Here is a 20,176-nt window from a genome sequence, read left to right as displayed (position 1 = left end):
GTCATATTCTAAGCTCCCACACTACTTGGAGAATACACTGTCTAGACTAGAGAATAGGCTACTCTATGCTGTCTGGCAAGGATTATCACAATGCATAATTGAAATTGCTCTATTGGTAGTCTGGAGCTGTCCAACCTGTACTCAGGGGTAGACGTAACATAGTAAATGTAAATCTGAGAAACAATTTAATATGATACATTGCGTTTCGTATGCTATGTATTCATTTGTGGATGTCCATCATCCGTGTCGTATGATATGTTGCGAGGTTGCAATTCGTACAATATGTTACGAATTTGCTAAATGTACGATGTGTTATGAATTCTGTCTTATGTAACCATGCCAAACATAACATATCATAATTATTTGTGTGTCCGGATTTAAATGTACTATGTAATGTCTAGTGTATGAGACCAGGCTGAGCTGTCGTGCAGACAAGGTGCCCGCGCGCGCTCAATTTAATCTCGGTACAACCTCCCAATGATTTAATTTATGATGACCGCACTACACCCCGGAAGAATGACTAATGTGTACACTGTACAGTGAGCACGTTTGAGGTTCAATCGGCCGTATGTGGTTTTATGTATTTGAAGACAGGAGGGAGAGAGAACAGAGCGGAGAGAGAGAGCGGGAGGTAGGGTAGAGTTCGTTAAGGGCTGCTCAGTGCGCACGGTTATTTGACTTGAGGGAAAGATTCGAAAGTCATTTGAAAAATAATACAACAAATTCTGCATTTGAACAACGGATGTTAGAGAAGGAAATATAATAAGGAATTCCACATGGCAATCTTTCAACTACACCGGTTCTCTACGAATACCTACTACCTCCTGTTGCTTGTCCTGTTGTGCACAGTGCATATTCTTCAGGGGTTCAACCTGGATGTGCGGTTTCCTGTTGTCAAGGAAGGAAAAACCCCGGGAAGTCTCTTTGGGTTCTCGGTGGCACTTCACAAACAGATGGTGGGAGAGAAAAGATACCTGTAAGTGTTGTCAAATGTTAGATTTGATCAATTTTGCTTTTCTAGAATGTGCACAGGCAAGATAAAGGGAAATAATATGGCATTGCATCTGTGGATGTCAAACTACCTTTCAGTACTGTAACGGAAAACTGTAAATTATAGATGATTTTGGGTATTATCAACAGTAAAAGCAGCACACTGTAAATTATGGTGCATTGTGGGAAAATGTTGTGAGCATGAAATAATTTATAATTTTATTTTGAATGGTACTGAAATTCCAGCCCACAGAAAACAGTACCATACATTATGCTGTGTAAACACTTTACCTAGCAGCCATCCTGCTTGCACATATCCCTTGTAATTACAGTAAAATACTGTGATTTCGGTAAAATTGACTTTTTATTTTTACAGTATAATCCAGTCAATGTTATGCCATTGTACTGTGTCGTTACACAGTACTTTCTTTGATACCATATTTATATTACAGTAGGTGTACTGTAATATGAAATACAGATATGTACTTGCCACTGAGCTGCCTGTAAGTTACTGTCAAATTCCTGGCTGTCGCTTCTCCGTGATCTAAGTTCAGCAACAAACACTTCAATCTGTCTAGCTCTGGAAAACGGTTATATGCAGGCTAAATGTCACATTAGGATCTCAAATGTCTACTGGAGTTTTACCCGGCTATAAACATTTTGAGGTTTGTACATTCATGCAATTTATAACCTAAACCATGGTACCATCATAAACATTTCAAATCAATTTTATTCAACACATTTGCACACATAGGCCTAAGCATGCACATTTAACAGGAACAAGAAAAACATGCTGCTGGGGATATAGTTTATCCCTATGCAAGATGTGGTTTAGGTTCATTCTGTTCAGTAAATGATTAATCTCCATGTCTCAACTACACAATAATCATGACTCACAGTCTGACAGAGGAGGCTAGGCTCAACTAGCTCATGGAGGTGGGTGACCATTCATGATGGTACTTGTCTTGAGCGCTAGGAACAACAAACGTTTGCCAGTATTGGTCAGTCTTGGTGATAGTGTAGCTGGGGGCCATGCAAACTGATAGAAGTACACAGAGAACAAACATTTGTGTAACTAAGAGATTTTTTTTTGATGTTTTATTGAGGGTTTTTGATATACATCTCCTTTGGGTGCCACCTGTCTTAAATGCCCCAATGGACCACAAAACTTTTCATTAAACCTTTTGCCTCTTTATGTCCCGGAGGAAAATGATTCGAGCTTCCCAATAAAAACACAGACTTTTCCTTGGTGGGCAAAAGCTGAACATCGGAATGCGTTCTCTGACCTAGAAGAACATCAAATCCAAATCAAATCAAATCTAACTTTATTTGTTCACATGCGCCGAATACAACAAGTGTAGACCTTACCGTGAAATGCTTACCTACAATCCCTTAACCAACAGTGCAGTTCAAGAAGAGTTAAGAACATATCCCGGAACATATTCCAGTCTGTGCTATCAAAACAGTCCTGTAGCGTAGCATCCGTGTCACCTGACCACTTCTGCATTGAGCGTGTCACTGGTACTTCCTGCTTCAGTTTTTGCTTGGAATCAGGAGGATAGAATTATGGTCAGATTTGCCAAATGGAGGGTGGGGGAGAGCTTTGCATGCATGTCTGTGTGTGGAGTAAAGGTGGTCTAGAGTTTTTTTCCTCTGGTTGCACGTGTGACATGCTGGTAAAAAGTTGGTAAAACAGATTTAAGTTTGCCTGCATTAAAGTCCCTGGCCACTAGGAGCGCCGCTTCTGGATGAGCATTTTCTTGTTTGCTTATGGCCTTATAGAGTTATTTGTGTGTGGTCTTAGTGCCAACATCGGTGGTGGTAAATAGACAGCTACAAATAATTTAGATGAGAACTCTCTTGGTAGATAGTGTGGTCTACAGCTTATCATAAGGTACTCTACCTCAGGCGAGCAATACCTCGAGACTTCTTTAATATTAGGCATCGCGACACCAGTCGTTATTGACAAAAACACACCCACCCACCCCTCATCTTACCAGACGTAGCTTTTTCTCTGTTCTGCCGATGCATGGAAAATCCCGCCAGCTCAATATTATTTGTGTTGTCCTTCAGGCACGACTCAGTGAAACATATGATATTACAGTTTTTATTGTCCCGTTGGTAGGATAATCGTAATCGTAGGTCATCAATTTTATTTTCCAATGATTGCAAGTAGAACGGATGACAGTGGGAGTTTACTCGCTCGCCTACGGATTCTCAGAAGGCAGCCCGATCTGCGCTCTCCAATCCTCCATCTTTTCTTCACCCAAATTACGGGTATTTGGGCTTGTTCCCAAGAAAGCAGTATATCCTTCTCGTCGGACTCGTTAAAGGAAAAAGTCTCTTCCAGTTCGTGGTGAGTAATCGCTGTTCTGATGTCCAGAAGTTATTTTCAGTCATAAGAGACGGTAGCAGCAACATTGTGTACAAAATCTGTAAAAAAAATAAATTACAAACAAAAAAACTAACAAAATAGCACAGTTGGTTAGGAGCATGTAAAACGTCAACCATCCTCTTCGGCGCCATCTTATCAGAGAGGCTTTCAGCCAAATATAACGGAGTGGCACCACAAGACTCTGTTAGCCTGCTGAGCTAAAGCCTGGGCGTCTTCAGGTCTCAGCCTCAGGCAAGGTCACGGATCACGTGATCTTATTTCACCGAAACCATTACACACATAGTGGGCTATGCCCTATCCTGGTCATGGGCAGCTACTCCCCAAGTGTGTCACCTCATCATCCAATAGTCCAGTATTGAATTGTATTTCTTCCCTCCGACCCATTAACCAGCTCTCCCAGTCCTCCCAGCTCTGATTTAGCTGGGCATTTAATTGGAGAGTCCCTCCAGAGCTGGAGAGCAGCTCTCTTAAGGACCTAGGTTGAAGATGACAAAGGTTAAGAGAACGGAATTGTAATATCCCATAACTGTTTGCGAAAATTAATTAGTTTGTTTTCTAAGGCTGCCACATGGAATTATTACATTGTCTAAACCTTGTCATCTTCAACCTAGTTAAGGACGAGTAATTATAGGCTTCCTGGAAGTTTGTCCCCCGTCCTCCACAAGCCACCAATCACCTTTAATGGCCCACAAAGTTCCGCTGAGACCTGAGAGTGGACAAGGCGATGTGCCATGCATTTTTTTATATACATTTCTTTGCTGTTTCTGTGGAATCAATGGGATGGTACAAACCAGATGCCCTTGTCACTACACGTTAAACGTTCCTTGATTTATTTGACCTGTGTTTGAGTGGCCAGCGTGTGGTCAAGGAGAGAGTTGAAGTGAGAGTGCCACACCTGTGCACGCAGACACACACACACACACACACACACACACACACACACACACACACACACACACACACACACACACACACACACACACACACACACACACACACACACACACACACACACACACACACTCTTTTACTCACTTGCACACTTACTTTATTTCACACATTTAGAAAACCCTACACAGACTTGCCCACAACATGAGCCTACTAAGTCACACAAATAAGCACATTTACTTCAAATGCAGACACTGTTACTGTTCAAATGCATATAAAGATTGCTCCGAGCACTCAGACAATTGCCTCTTGCATAATTCCCCTGGGAAGATGCCTGGTCTTGGCTTTAGCAATCCTCCACTTTATCCTCTGGCTGGTTGCAGTAATAATGGCAAGAGGAGATGCTTAGCTAGGGCTGTTCTGCTGTAGCCCCAACAGGCCTGGTGGTTGGCTCATAATGCCAGCCCCTCTCTCCCTCAGGGCGGATGGCATGCCACAGATTACACAATAGGGGCATGTCATGCAACAGGCCTGCAGGTCTTACATACAGGCTGTTTTCTTTTTATTACAATGGGATCTGATGCTGGGCATAACGCAATCCTGTTTTGATTGAAAGGCCCGACATCAGCATTGTAGGGAAAATGTGGTGAGTCCCAAGATTGAACATCTCTAGCTCTGCGTAGTACGTCCAACATGAGGTCAAGCATAATGGGAAAGGGCACGTGGTTTACCTAACATCATCCGCAGGATTTTGTTGTGCTTTTGAATCTAGGTAGAAACACATCTAGGACTCTGTGTCTTTTGTGTGTCTATCTGTATGTGTGTTTTATGTGTGTAATGTCTTGTTACGATGACTTAACTAAACTGTAAAGCAGTGCACAGCTACGTAACCACTCTGTATAGTATACTGTAGGCCTGTGTATGTGATCACTACCCACGCAATCCTGGCCATTTGACTTAGAATCTCCCATTTGACACAGACACAACAATTCAATTATAGGCCGCACGTATCTTCCTCGAAATTACTCATAAAAGGAGGGCTGTGGATAGTGTTCAGTCAAGTAGGAGCTTTGTTAAAGGGACATTTCAAAATGTTTCAACTTCATATTCATCATCTCCAGCACCTCCCCAACATCAACATATGTGGAAATGCCACATTTCTATGTTTTGTAGTAAAAAAGATAGAGGAAGATTTGTGTATCCAATGACTTCATCAACCAGTTAGAAGACAATTAGTTGGCAATGCTTACTCATAATTGGTTAAAATCACGATGCGCACAGAGGATGTCATTGGAAACAGTTATCTTTTTTCCCACAAAACATAGGAACCAGCCATTTTCACATATGTTGTAGCTGGAGATTATAAATATGAAGTTGGAAAAAAAGTCTACAAATATTTTTTTAATGTGTTTCTTCAGTTGTGGGTTGTCTTCAGCAAAGCTTCAGTGGGTGATGAGACGGTGCCAAGTTAAGTAATTTGGAAAAACATCTCAGCCATTAATTATGGTGTTAGGGCCGTATGCAATTCATTATGATTTTATAGAATATGATGTTAGCTCATGTCTCTAACACGCACCCCCCTCAAAATGTTGCATTTATGCCGGTATTCTTCTTAGGTTGAACTTGTCAGTGATTTATTTCATTGCTCTCATTCTGTCATTTTAGTTGTTACCTCTGACTCTCAGTCTTTCACGAGTTCATAGCAGCAACATCCTTATTGTTAACAGATGTGATGAGCTGTTTTGTCGTTTATGTCTTGTCTCCTCCACACATTCTTGTGTAGTTGCCCATGCCATCTATGGAAGACACCGGGCGGTGGTTGCATACACGACTTACCAATATGACCGTAGTCGAGTAGCCCTTCAAAGAGAAGTGTCTATGATATTGAGACGAGGTATGGGGAGAGAAAATGTGCAGCTCTTCATGTGATAGGCCGTCTAAGGGCAAGAGTTTGTCCTGGTCAGGTCATGTTGTCAGGAAAATGACCCTAGCTCTAATGGTGTCCTCCCTGTATTGTGTGGCTGTGGCTGGGTTATGATGGTATTATGTGGCCTGGATGGATGGGTCTGTCTGAAGGCTTCCTGGTTGCTGGTCAGGGCAGGAGGAAGAGTCTGGGCTGGGTTCCTGTTGTATGGTCCCCTAGGAAAAGGCTGTTCAGTGTCTGCAGAGAAGACATGAGAACACATGGCCTGGGGGCCGGGCTGTTATTGTTTGGGCCAGGAGGTTTTTCCTGACCATATGACCTCACTAGGAAAAACTACTGTCCAGTTTCCTGGTCTGAAAAAAACTCCATGCCCTAGTTACGGTGTTGGACAAAGTTGCCCCTAAAAGTGATGTTTACTTGCCATTTGCAACTAAAATTGTGTGCAGGTTGCTTTGTGTAACCCCGGCCAAAACACAGATCTTATTTCTACTTTTGGCAACCCAATGGTTCTGAGGCAACACTTGCGGGTTATTTCTTCGTAGAGCTGCTGTTGCATAGCCCTATGGGTTTGGTGTGGGGTTTAGAGGGTTTTGTTGGGGATGTGCAGGGTATGTCCTCAGAGACAAGCCACAACACAGCCTGGAGAAGCCTGTATAAAGCAAAGTAATCTGGATCTTACTGCAGTAGATGGGAATGAAATCACGAGTGCACTGAGAAGCAAGGCTTGCATTCAGTTTGACCGGTCTAGCAAAGCCGGGGTCTGCCAAGTAGTTCTTAATAGAGAGAACTGAGGCACTACATTGGTAACCTAATTATTTCTCTTACAAAGGTCACTTACTGTACAGGGATATTACAGTTATACCCCTACACGCCATCATTTGTATATATTTGTGTTCAAATGTGTGTGTGTCCTGTCCGTGTTATCAATTGTCGTATGATCTGTAGGCCCAAGGGACTGAAGAAGTGTTATACTTCATGCACAAACTATTTCCCAAATCTCTCTTTGAGTACCCTCAGCCGCTCCATGTATTTGATGTATTCCAGACCACCTAGCACACCTGATTCAACTGATGAAAGGCTTGGTGATTAGTTGTGGATTAGATCAGGTGTGCTAGTAAGGGAATTCATCAAATAAGTGGAATGGCTGGGAGTACTCAGGGAGATTTCCTCATTGGGCGATCTGTCAGACAGCTCCAGGAGCTAGTTGGTTCTCTGAATCAATAGGCTGATCAATAGTGTCGTCCGCACACAGGCTCCGACTGGAATGCAGCTCGAATTAGAGAAGATCAGTTCTGACGACTGACAAGCCAGTCTCAGATCTGTGTTGGATTCAAGTCAAGTGACACACAGCAACTCTTGTCTTACAAGAGGGTTACAGTGTTAGCGGTTACTCAGTCACCAGGTGATGGACTTACTCTCTTATGCCAGGATACTGGTATGTCCCCTTCCCTCTTTCTTCCTATATCATAGTGATTCAATTAGATATCCGACAAAAAAACAGAGAGACTTCCTCAAAGATGCACTATGCAGAAATCGCTCCGCCATTTCCTGGTTGCTAAAATTAGAATAGTTAGCCTATTTTCAGTTTATTTGACAAAACAAGCAAGTATAGTGTAGAGAATAAAAAATAAACTGCTGTGAAATATACTTTCCATAACCCAAAATACTGTATTTTCAGCTGTTTGAAGCTGGTGTACAAAACCGAAAGTAAAAGAATGCAAAAATAAACTTAAGAACGGGAAGCATAGAAATAGCACACCTAGTCTAAGAAGCCTACCGCTTCTTAGACTAGGTGTGCTATTTCTATGCTTCCTGTTCTTTCTTTCAATGAGAATGACAGACCTATAGCACACATTTCTTTGTGAATTTGGTCCGTCGCCCAAAAAACTTCCATATTGCAGCTTTAAAGACTGACTAAGGGAGAAGTAAGATACCCTAGAGCTGGTTCTTCCCAAAAAGGAAAGCTGCTGGTGTCTGGCCCCTTTTTATGGCGGGTTAAGCTGACCTGAAGTACTGTAGGAATTATAGCAGTCAAATCAACCCTCATATGAATGTGTCGAGGCATTAATAATGCGTTTAGAATACCTCATGATGCAATAGGGAACCATCAGGGCAAAGGGTAATACTGTGCTTGGCTCAGATCCAGCTGCTTCAACATCTCTATCCCTGTAAAGAGATGATGAGAACGTAACTGGTTCAAACCATTCAATATAAAGAGGTGACAGCAGCTATCGCGTCAGCTTTTGTATCCCAGCAAACCATTTGGTTGAAAGAGGTACAGTACTAACAACAGTAAGGGAACATTGTTTTTGTTTCCTAAAACCCTCCATTTACCACCTGTTTTAATGAAAGATAAGGAATGGTTGCGAAATATGTGTTGCATTCATTAGCACATGGTGTTAACCTGTTTTTTAAAAATGTTAATACATTTTTACCTGTTTTTATATAAAACTATATTTTTTGATTAATACACTTTTAATTAATTAAAATGATAAACAGCTGTGGAATGAATGATGTGTATATTGTAGTTTGATATTTAAGTGATACTGCACTCAAAGTCGGTGTTTGGAGGATATATTGGCACGGGTGTTCGTAGGCACGAGACGAAGTCAAGGGCTGGCAAACCGTGCCAATATATCCTCTAAACACCGGTTTCGCGGGCATTATCAATTTTATACAACAGGTTACCAACATATTCAAATAATGATTGACATATTTTCATTAAAAACTTTATTTTGATTAATTTATTCATACTATTTAATCCTTCCACAAGATATAGTCCCGACACAAATCTAGGGTTGCTACCCAAGCCGGCTGGTCGTTCGTTCTATTGGTTCGGCTGCCAGATACGCAACCCAGTCATTCAGTCTTTTTGTTCTGTATCTATGGATGTGACCCAGTCTTTCGTTCTAAATGTTCCATTGCCATACTGGTTGGCAACGTTCTTATCCCTTGCTTGCTAGCTAGCCAACTACGGCTAACTTACAGTCACGTCAAAAAGCAGCCAGACTAACAACAAAGTAGCAGCATTTGCATTTAAGTGTTTTCTATTGACATTTATTTGGATACATCCATAACAATGAGCTAATGAGGCAATGATTCCATCTGGCATAGAAAATGTGCTTTCTCGTTAGGACACTGTTGTTCAGAGGAGCTAGCCAACAACACCGCTAACACAATCACTTCAAACTGAAGCTGGAAAGACTGCGAAATAGCTGCACTTTGTTTCGTTTTACCTTTTTTCAATTTACATTTCTTTGTATATATCCATAAAAATGATGCGAGCTGACTCCTGATTTCTACTGGCTGAGAAACACTGCCTGCCTGTCTCGCCCCGACTCTCGACACGTTCATTACTATGGGACAGCTGGAGAAAGAATTATAATATTGAAACAATGTTGCAAATGTTGGAGAGACAGAAGTCTAAAAGAAATGTGAAATAATGTCTAGATGCTTTTCATAGTGGAGATCAAATGTATAAATTGCTTGGCTGGGCTGATGAGACAGTGGATTGCGCAGTCAGATGGAACAGAGTAAATAGACATTTTAACATCATAGATTTAGCCGGTGGTAACTTGTGGAATAGACACCGGCTGGAAAGCGGTTTTAACCAATCAGCATTCAGGATTAGACCTACCCGTTGTATAACATAGCACATACCGTAAGTGTACCATTTGTCTTAGCGCTTCATGTCTTGAAGTTCAACTCCTTTGTACTGATACTGAACTGTACTTAAGCCTGCTTCTTCTGTACTTCCGTCGTGATAAAGCTTTCTAATTCAGTGACCATTGAGACCCTCATCTGAACTGGACAGGAGTTGACATGCAGGTCAATGGAGGCTCTTTGAGAACCTTAAACACATTATGGCAGTTGAGCCTCTCTCTCTCTCTCTCCTCGCCTTTATTCCAACTAATTGAATGAGCTTTTAATGGAAATCCATACGTAAACCCCCACGCCATATCAATTAAATGCACCATCTGACACAGATGAAAGTACATGTGGTGTGGTCCATCCCTCTAATAATCTGCTGTAAAATTGGCAGAGGGATCTTGGCTGACGGAATACTGTCAGGTTTAAATTTACATTTACATTTAAGTCATTTAGCACTAGGAAGGAAATTTAGGACTAGGAAGTAGCTTATACATCCTGTGCGTAGGCTGGTAGACTGCTGTATGTTTGGTTTAACAATGTCACTGCTCTCCCACAAGTCTATCGCCATTGGACTACTGAATGTAAAATGTTCTTGCCTGTATACATTTGTGTTAGGACCAGTTGGACTCAAATCACAGATTTCTCAAGTAAGTGTAACACACAAATCTCTAATATTTTTTAGGATATGTTTTATACATACAGAATTATAAAAAATTATCACAAGATTCAAAGACATAAAAAAATGAACGCATAGTCCAATACCATTTTTTTTAAACTTTTGCCTTAATTACCCATCTAAAATGTATTATTTTATTTTATTTCACTTTTATTTAACCAGGTAGGCTAGTTGAGAACAAGTTCTCATTTGCAACTGCGACCTGTCCAAGATAAAGCACAGCAATTCTACACATACAACAACACAGAGTTACACATGAAATAAACAAAACATACAGTCAATAATACAGTAGAAAAATAAGTCTATATACAATGTGAGCAAGTGAGGTGAGATAAGGGAGGTAAAGGCAAAAAAAAGGCCATGGTGGCGAGGTAAATACAATATAGCAAGTAAAACACTGGAATGGTAGATTTGCAGTGGAAGAATGTGCAAAGTAGAAATAGAAATAATGGGGTGCAAAGGAGCAAACTAAATAAATACAGTAGGGGAAGAGGTAGTTGTTTTGGCTAAATTATAGATGGGCTATGTACAGGTGCAGTAATCTGTGAGCTGCTCTGACATCTGGTGCTTAAAGCTAGTGAGGGAGATAAGTGTTTCCAGCTTCAGAGATTTTTGCAGTTCGTTCCAGTCATTGGCAGCAGAGAACTGGAAGGAAAGACGACCAAAGGAGGAATTGGCTTTGGGGGTGACCAGTGAGATATACCTGCTGGAGCGCGTGCTACGAGTGGGTGCTGCTATGGTGACCAGTGAGCTGAGATAAGGCGGGGCTTTACCTAGCAGAGACTTGTAGATAACCTGTAGCCAGTGGGTTTAGCAACGAGTATGAAGCGAGGGCCAACCAACGAGAGCGTACAGGTCGCAATGGTGGGTAGTGTATGGGGCTTTGGTGACAAAATGGATGGCACTGTGATAGACTGCATCCAGTTTGTTGAGTAGAGTGTTGGAGGCTATTTTATAGATGACATCACCGAAGTCGAGGATCGGTAGGATGGTCAGTTTTACGAGGGTATGTTTGGCAGCATGAGTGAAGGATGCTTTGTTGCGATATAGGAAGCCGATTCTAGATTTAATTTTGGATTGGAGATGCTTAATGTGAGTCTGGAAGGAGAGTTTAGAGTCTAACCAGACACCTAGGTATATGTAGTTGTCCACGTATTCTAAGTCAGTGCCGTCCAGAGTAGTGATGCTGGACGGGCGAGCAGGTGAGGGCAGTGATCGGTTGAAGAGCATGCATTTAGTTTTACTTGCATTTAAGAGCAGTTGGAGGCTACGGAAGGAGAGTTGTATGGCATTGAAGCTCGTCTGGAGGTTAGTTAACACAGTGTCCAAAGAAGGGCCAGAAGTATACAGAATGGTGTCGTCTGCGTAGAGGTGTATCAGAGAATCACCAGCAGCAAGAGCAACATCATTGATGTATACAGAGAAGAGAGTCGGCCTGAGGATTGAACCCTGTGGCACCCCCATAGAGACTGCCAGAGGTCCGGACAACAGGCCCTCCGATTTGACACACTGAACTCTATCAGATAAGTAGTTGGTAAACCAGGCGAGGCAATCATTTGAGAAACCAAGGATATCGAGTCTGCCAAAAAGAATGTGGTGATTGACAGAGTCGAAAGCCTTGGCCAGGTCGATGAATACGGCTGCACAGTAATGTTTCTTATCGATGGCGGTTATGATGTCCGTGATGTCCAATGATGTCCAGGTTAAAGTTGTGGTGGTTTAAGTCAGGGACATACCATTATGCTTGCATGTCACCAGTGCTGTCATGTCAGGAAGTGCAGAGGAGGAAATCCCTTGGGTCCTTGACCCCAGGGGATGGGAGTGATTTACTCACAGAATGAAAGGGCTCCCTGTAGCCTGATTACGATTGGGTGATTGAAATACTTGTCCCTCAATGACTTCCTTTTTAATGGGTGATATTACTAATGCTAGCGTCAGCAGTCCTATCTTCGTTTCACTTAATTGGTTGGTTTTAAAGTGGAGCGATTTGACAACTCTTTTGCTCATGCTTATCTATACATTTCAGACAAAACCAAATCCATACTTGCATGCTGTTGAATCCTACCCATATTTGTCTTGTGTTTTAAAGGTACCAGATCATTTCTCTAAAGTACAACATAGTAATTACAGCAACGAACATTTAAAACGGCTGACAGTGTTGACATCAATTAACGGGCTAATGATCTTAAGTGGTGTGGTACTACACTTGAACCTGCTTTGGTCAGGTTGAGTCGGGTTGAGGTGGGCTGTTTGTAACATCGCTGTGTCAGGTGCTAATGAGAGAGAGATAATGAGAGGCAGATGGATGTTAAAGGCACAGTTTACCTGTTTTTAAATTCACATTAATTATTTCCAGCACCACACCAGTGTCTACCTTCCAATATGGGGATAAAAAGTGAAGTGCCCATTTCATGCTCTGTGGGGGAACTGGAGAGATTCGAAACATCACTCCAACAGGAAGCACCTGTGAAGTTAGGCTTCCGCCCCAAACTGCACCCTGGTCAAAAGTAGTGCACTATATAGGGAATAGGGTACCATTTGGGATGTATAATAGTAACTCAAGAGAATGGACAGGGCTCCGGCTCTGAGTGTTATAGGAAGCAGACCTTTCGTGGTCGGTTTTGCTGTATCATCCAGAACAGACAAAGGGACATAACTCATTGAAATGTCTGACATTGTTTGACTGTCTGCTGTGGGAGTAAAGATTCTTCACATTCTCCCTGTTTCAAAGGCTCCTTTTTCGTGGCCTCTGTGGTCGCTTTCACTGTATCAACCGCAACAGAACGAACGGAAGATAATAAGTCATACAGTTGGCGGATGTTGTTTGACTAGTAGGCAATATGTCTACTGTGGGGTAAATATCCCAGGTTGCCTTTACAAAAAGGGATTTCTAACCTCAGGGGTCTTTTAAAATAATGATTAAATAAAAAGATTCTTGACATTCTCCCTTTACAGAGAGGCTCCCGAGTCCTCCAGTTTGTCGGTTCTTAAATTTAAGGGGAAATTGGATCTGGAGAGTCCTCCCGAGCTTTCTTTCCAACATGACATAACTGAACGTGAGAGACACACCGCCCCTTATTACGAACTCCAGGTGGGGAGTTCAAAGGTTGTATTTGGCATGCCACGTTTTATTCCAGACTTCCACAGCAGTCAAAACGTTTACAAACTCCCTTCCACTTCCACCACTGTCGGTCTCACGGACACAAAAGGTTCCGGTGGAGGAGTAATGTGACCCCCGGAAACTTTTTTCAGTCAATGAAAGCTTTATACCCACACTGTCAGCCCTCTTGACCTGCAGACAAATCACCCATTTCCTTCATAGTAACCCATTCTTTCCGGTCTTGGCTGTACACTGTAACAGACCCGGGTACTATTTGAAATCATTTCAAATACTTCAGCTGCACTTGATTGAGCTTGCCCTTTGCCATGGAAACAATAGAAAGTCCCTAAATTGCAAACCCTGTCCACATGGCTCTCCAGGAAGTCTTAAGTAAGCACTCTTAAGCAATCGATAGATTTCAAATAGTATTTGAACCCAGGTCTGGACTGTAATAGGGTATCCTGTCCTGTCCCACAGCACCATGACGATGACTTCTCCATATGTTGGTTGAAATAATTAAAAACAATTTTTTAGCTCATGTTACTCTGGTGGACTGCTAATCAGATACCGGGATGTGGTTTTTGTAGTGGTCTCATTGTGCTCCTACATCACACCTGGTCTGTACTTCTGTGCTAGCTGATATTGTCTACTCATTATTAGGCCTATTCATTGTGTTTGCGTATGGTTTGATGATTGTTTCATTGATTCATCCGTTCAAACGTAGCCTACAGCACGTTCGGATTTAAATCATGATTTATTTCTGAGCATCGGACAATTGATCGTGTCCTGTCTTTCGGTGAAGTCTAGTCTTGACAGTCCACTCCAGTGTTATCTGTTTCTCCGGACAATAGCCAGGTCCAGGGTCGGGTTACCTGACACTTTGATGCGATAAATTCCAGACTGTCAACACAAGGGGCAGAATTAGCGGGGTTACTTCCATGAACACTGCTGTATCTGCTGTTGATTTGACAGCTATGTGAGAGACCTGAGCTACTTCACACCATGTGATTTAGTCACCATGTGGCTTGTTGATTTTGTGCACTCAAGATACCCAGCTATGACATTTTGATCAACCATGACGGTAGGAGTGACTGATTTCATAATTGTTTTAATACTATGAGTTACAGGATAATACAATGATAACACAACAAGTATGTTTTATTATTTAGTCCCCCCGAACCCCCCACCCCCCAATTCTGTCTCCTTCCGTGCCTTGAGGTAAAACAGCCAACTAGTGATTCATCATGTTTACAGGTTCATCAGACATTACCTATAGATCTGACAGACTAAACATGCTTATTTTAAAAGTCGCTTAAAACAACACGGTAAGGGGTCAGCTCATTACTGGTCTTTATTGGTAGATAGTATTTCAAATGACCTTAGGGCTAAAACAACCTTGGCATCTACATTTTCATGGATTTCTCTTTGTGAGTGTGTGCATCATGACAAACAGACAGAGGCATATAGTCAGGTTAATGGTTCTGACTGGGAGTAGTATTTGTTTTCAAGAGAGTCGATTCCGACACCAGGTAATTCCACATAATGAATGAGATATACATGTCTGGCTTGGGTTTCATTCTGGACTCCAGCCGCGTCTGCTGTCCGACTTGATTGAGTCTGTCTATTAGTTAACACATGAGTTAGAAAGAGGCCTTGGCTTGTTTGGCCTCTGCTTACAGTGGCTGCTCAATACTGTAACCTAATCACATGGCTGTCTCTTTTTGTTCATGTTTGTTTTTTGGAACCATGCATGCAAAGTTGCAGAATAAACAGACAAAGGAGGAATGCATAAATGTGAATGATTATTGTTTAAATTGTTTTAATAAACGGACACTTAGAAAATATATTTTTTTGTGTTTGAAAAAAAAGTACTGTTTCTTTGTATCAATCAAGTACATTTTACACATTTTCGGCACAGATTCTCTCTCTGTATTGCCTCAATATATCAACATGTCAATCTTCGAAGCATACTCTGTTTATCCAACATCATCTGGATGAGGCTTGAGTAGCTTGATGGCAACAGGCAGAAAACATTGTATTGTCCTGAAAGCTGTGTGAAACACTGTGTTGCTGGAAACACTGCTGTGTGCTGCCTGTGTACGTGAGGTCTGTGAAAGCTACAGAATAATCTCTCTGAAGTTCGGACTGATGTCATTTTCACTGCCATTTCCCTCTGTGATGTGATGGCTGTGTGATATCTCTGATTAGAGCTGTTCTGTTTGCGGAGACAGAACAGGACATGACATGTCATTGTGCTTTCAGTTGGGGCGTAATCTACTTCAACGTTTACGATTGCAGCACTCTGTGTTCCTTTTGGTATATCCTAATTCAAATTCTAAGTGCATTTTGCCTGGACATTTTTGATTACTTTCTAATAAGTACATTTACATTATTTTAGAATCTCTGTGATGGTAAAGATATAATTCTTTATTCATGTGGGAAGCCATGTAAACCACTTGCTGTTTTAGAAGTTTTTTCTTCTTCTGTGAAACAGATTGATCTTGATCTCATGTCTTCAACCGTGTTGCTCTGTGCAGGAAACACTGAATACACTGGAATGCCTAAAGAAGCCAATCCTGTTGATTGTGCTGAATGTCTTTCGATGTGGCCCTACACGTTGACAGAGAGGTGCTATGTTTAGTCTCGTGGATGCATTCGTGCAGGGGACAATGTGGTGATCAGCCGTCCGTGTTGTCTCTCTCTACAGGCAGTTTCACTTCCTTCTCTCTGTCAGGCCTAGCTGTCGCTGACGACCGTGCAGCAGGTTCCGGAGCTTATCGCCATGGTGATCTTATATTGCATTGTGTATTCAGGCCACCCTCATGTTTCCAGTTGTTTAGCTACACTTTCAAAGCCAGCCCTCAGTTTTCTCCCTCACAGTAAATATATACAGTTGAAGTCAGAAGTTTACATACACCTAGGTTGGAGTCATTAAAACTTGTTTTTCAACCACTCCACAAATTTCTTGTTAATAACAAACTATAGTTTTGGCAAGTCGGTTAGGACATCTACTTTGTGCATGACACAAGTAATTTTTTCCAACAATTGTTTACAGACAGATATTTTCACTTATAATTCACTGTATCACAATTCCAGTGGGTCAGAAGTTTACATACACTAAGTTGACTGTGCCTTTAAACAGCTTAGAAAATTCCAGAAAATGATGGCATGGCTTTAGAAGCTTCTGATAGGCTAATTGACATCATTGGGGTCAATTGAAGGTGTACCTGTGGATGTATTTCAAGGCCTACCTTCAAACTCAGTGCCTCTTTGCTTGACATCATGGGAAAATCAAAAGAAGTCAGCCAAGACCTCCACAAGTCTGGTTCATCATTGGGAGCAATTTCCAAACGCCTGAAGATACCACGTTCATCTGTACAAACAATAGTACGCAAGTATAAACACCATGGGACCACGCAGCCGTCATACCGCTCAGGAAGGAGACACGTTCTGTCTCCTAGAGATGAACGTACTTTGGTGCGAAAAGAACAACAGCAAAGGACCTTGTGAAGATGCTGGAGGAAACAGGTACAAAAGTATCTATATCCACAGTAAAACGAGTCCTATATCGACATAACCTGAAAGGCCGCTCAGCAAGGAAGAAGCCACTGCTCCAAAACCACCATAAAAAAGCCAGACTACGGTTTGCAACTGCACATGGGGACAAAGATCATACTTTTTGGAGAAATGTCCTCTGGTCTGATGAAACAAAAATAGCACTGTTTGGCCATAATGACCATCGTTATGTTTGGAGGAAAAATTAGGACGCTTGCAAGCCGAAGAACACCATCCCAACCGTGAACCCCTTGGGTGGCAGCATCATGTTGTGGGAGTGCTTTGCTGCAGGAGGGACTGGTGCAGTTCACAAAATAGATGGCATCATGAGGCAGGAAAATTATGTGGATATATTGAAGCAACATCTCAAGACATCAGTCAGGAAGTTAAAGGTTGGTCGCAAATGGGTCTTCCAAATGGACAATGACCCCAAGCATACTTCCAAAGCTGTGGCAAAATGGTTTAAGGACAACAAAGTAAAGGTATTGGAGTGGCCATCACAAATCCCTGACCTCAATCCTATAGAAAATTTGAAAAAATGTGTGAGCAAGGAGGCCTACAAACCTGACTCAGTTACACCAGCTCTGTCAGGAGGAATGGGCCAAAATTCACCCAACTTATTGTACTTGTGGAAGGCTACCTGAAACGTTTGACCCAAGTTAAACAATTTAAAGGCAATGCTACCAAATACTAATTGAGTGTATGTACATTTATGACCCACTGGGAATGTGATGAAAGAAATGAAAGCTGAAATAAATCATTCTCTCTACTATTATTCTGACATTTCACATTCTTAGAATAAAGTGGTGAACCTAACTGACCTAAGACAGGGAATTTTTACTAGGATTAAATGTTAGGAATTGTGAAAAACTGAGTTTAAATGTATTTGGCTAAGGTGTATGTAAACTTCCAAATTCAACTGTATAACCCATGCCTTTTTACCAAAACCATGTTTGAAAAGACCAGGTCACGTAAGTTAGTGAATGCTAGTGCTAACATTTTGTTGATAACTATTAGTTACCGTACTACTTTGTGAGAGAGGTAACACAACAGCCATGTTGATGATACAGTACATTACCATCCATGAACATCAATCTTGGACATTCACTTTTCACAGCAAACTGACCAAGCGTTAAATCATCAAGTCCATTCTAAATACTTCATCCACCTGGCTATAGTCCTGGTATTCACCACAGAGTAAAACAAGTTCCAGTATGTACCATGAGGTCATCAGCCACATCCTGTCTCAGGTGTAGTGGTCTGTTTTTCTGTTTTACTGTGTGTGCCAGGGCACTGGGCCAGTATGGGAGAGGAAATGATTCAGTCTACCAGCCAGCTACATAAGTCCTTTTGCTATGCTTCCTCTGTTCTCTCTATTACTTATTAAACCACTAGTTCTCTTGATTGCCAAGAAGTGGGTTACTCATTTTTAGTAGCATCCTCGGAAAGGTGTGGTGGAATTTTCAGTCGACTACTCACCGTGATGGCCTGCCAAGCTACTAAGAGGTCGAACCCCTGTCTCAGTCCTTTGGATTTAGGGGTTTTGTGAGAGGATTATTCAAAATTGAGATTCCAGTGTAAAATCACTTATTGGGAAGATGGCAGAAGTGCTTTATCACCCTGTGACATTTACAGATAGACTTTGCTTCCAGTCACACAACATTGAGAGTTCATTGATGTGAGTCTTGCGCTACAAAGGGAAGTGCATTCAAACCCAGCAGAGCTTAGGCCTTAAGAAACACCACCCCGGGAAAAAAAGCTAACTTCATATTACTGGGCATGCCTTTTCACGATATCTAGTGTTCATGTAGATATCTTAGTCATTTATTTACTCTACTTTGCCAACTCTCCCCCCTGAGCGTTGTCATTGGTGACCTTTGTACGGTATGGGATGGTTAGGACTAGGAGGTGTGTGTGTGTGTGCACAGTAGGTCTATAGTACGTGTGTTTACACATAGCCTGACTGTGAACTGTGCCATATCTTCCCCTTTATCCCTGATTTTCCACCTCATCGCTGAAGGATTTGGCTTGAGATTCAGAGATAAAATTAATAAGTGATTGTGACGTGTCTTAGCATGAGTTCCCATGCAGCCGAGCCCAATGCAACTCAATCGGAGACCTTTATGCTTCTCTCATTTCAGTCGCCCACAACGTTGCCTGCAGTAGCACAAGTAAATGCACTCTCGCTGTTTCTATTACATGAATGAGTGTGTTTACTTAAGGGGTTTGGCGATGTGTCTTTTGTTCACTGCTCATGACAATGACACCGTTAGAAAGGTTAGGCTATGCGAATTAAAGGAATTGAGCACCTTTGGCTTTCAGTCTTTTCAAACGAGGCTCATGTTGTTGTTTATACCCAACCCAACCCGCAAAAGGCTCAATCGTTCCCATGATAACAGCCACTGACTTGAGTAGGTTTAAATCCGGTGTACTCAAATAGTAGAATGTTGATAAGAGCTCCACTTAAACAATTGTAAATTAAACTATCAGAATCGAACCAGAGAATTCAGATTCCCCCCCTATACTGTGTATCACAGGGCAGTTGCTAGGAACAAAGGTGCAAAACATTAGAAAATACTTTGAAGTGAAGAAAAACAACCCAAACACGGATGATATCCTAACAATCCAAGCAAGCAAAGCAGCCTGTCCAAGCATGTAATATCATATAGCAGGGAAGAAGGCAGGCTGCCTATGCAATTGCGTACGAGGTATGTTCAGTGGGCAATTGGGCATAAACCTTACGGGGGAAAAAACACATGATTTCGCATGTGAAACCATTTCGTTTTGGAACACTTCACATGTGATGATATTTCACATAACCTTTCACATGTGGATTTAAACTGTCACATGATGCCCTGCAAACAAAAAGGTGCTAGGATGTCCCAGGGATGTCACGAAGTTGCCACAGTGTTTCCCACTTACATATGACTACATTATGTATGTTTATTTATATAGTCATTATTATTCAACATGTCCTCATCTGGGATTTGAACTCTC

The 20,176-nt window shown here is 41.8% G+C and overlaps 1 protein-coding gene across 4 annotated transcripts in view; it reads left to right on the top strand.

Moving 5' to 3' along the window:
* The first annotated feature begins 421 nt into the window (after positions 1–421).
* Positions 422–20,176, top strand: part of LOC139580261 (integrin alpha-3-like) — a 45,113-nt gene continuing 25,358 nt past the window's right edge. For 2 of the 4 annotated variants that reach the window (XM_071408814.1, XM_071408820.1), the window contains exon 1: positions 422–976. In XM_071408814.1, the coding sequence (XP_071264915.1) occupies positions 777–976 (200 nt within the window). In that variant the 5' untranslated portion in view covers positions 422–776. Of the gene's footprint in view, positions 977–8,352; positions 8,490–20,176 lie in introns of those variants that run through there. The other 2 variants (XM_071408824.1, XM_071408831.1) reach the window with 2 other exon arrangements.

Source organism: Salvelinus alpinus, chromosome 1, assembly GCF_045679555.1.
Source record: "Salvelinus alpinus chromosome 1, SLU_Salpinus.1, whole genome shotgun sequence".
In the NCBI taxonomy this organism is placed as follows: Eukaryota; Metazoa; Chordata; class Actinopteri; order Salmoniformes; family Salmonidae; genus Salvelinus; species Salvelinus alpinus.
The sequence above is the reverse complement of the archived record's forward strand: the minus strand, read 5'-3'. Positions and strand labels throughout refer to the sequence as shown.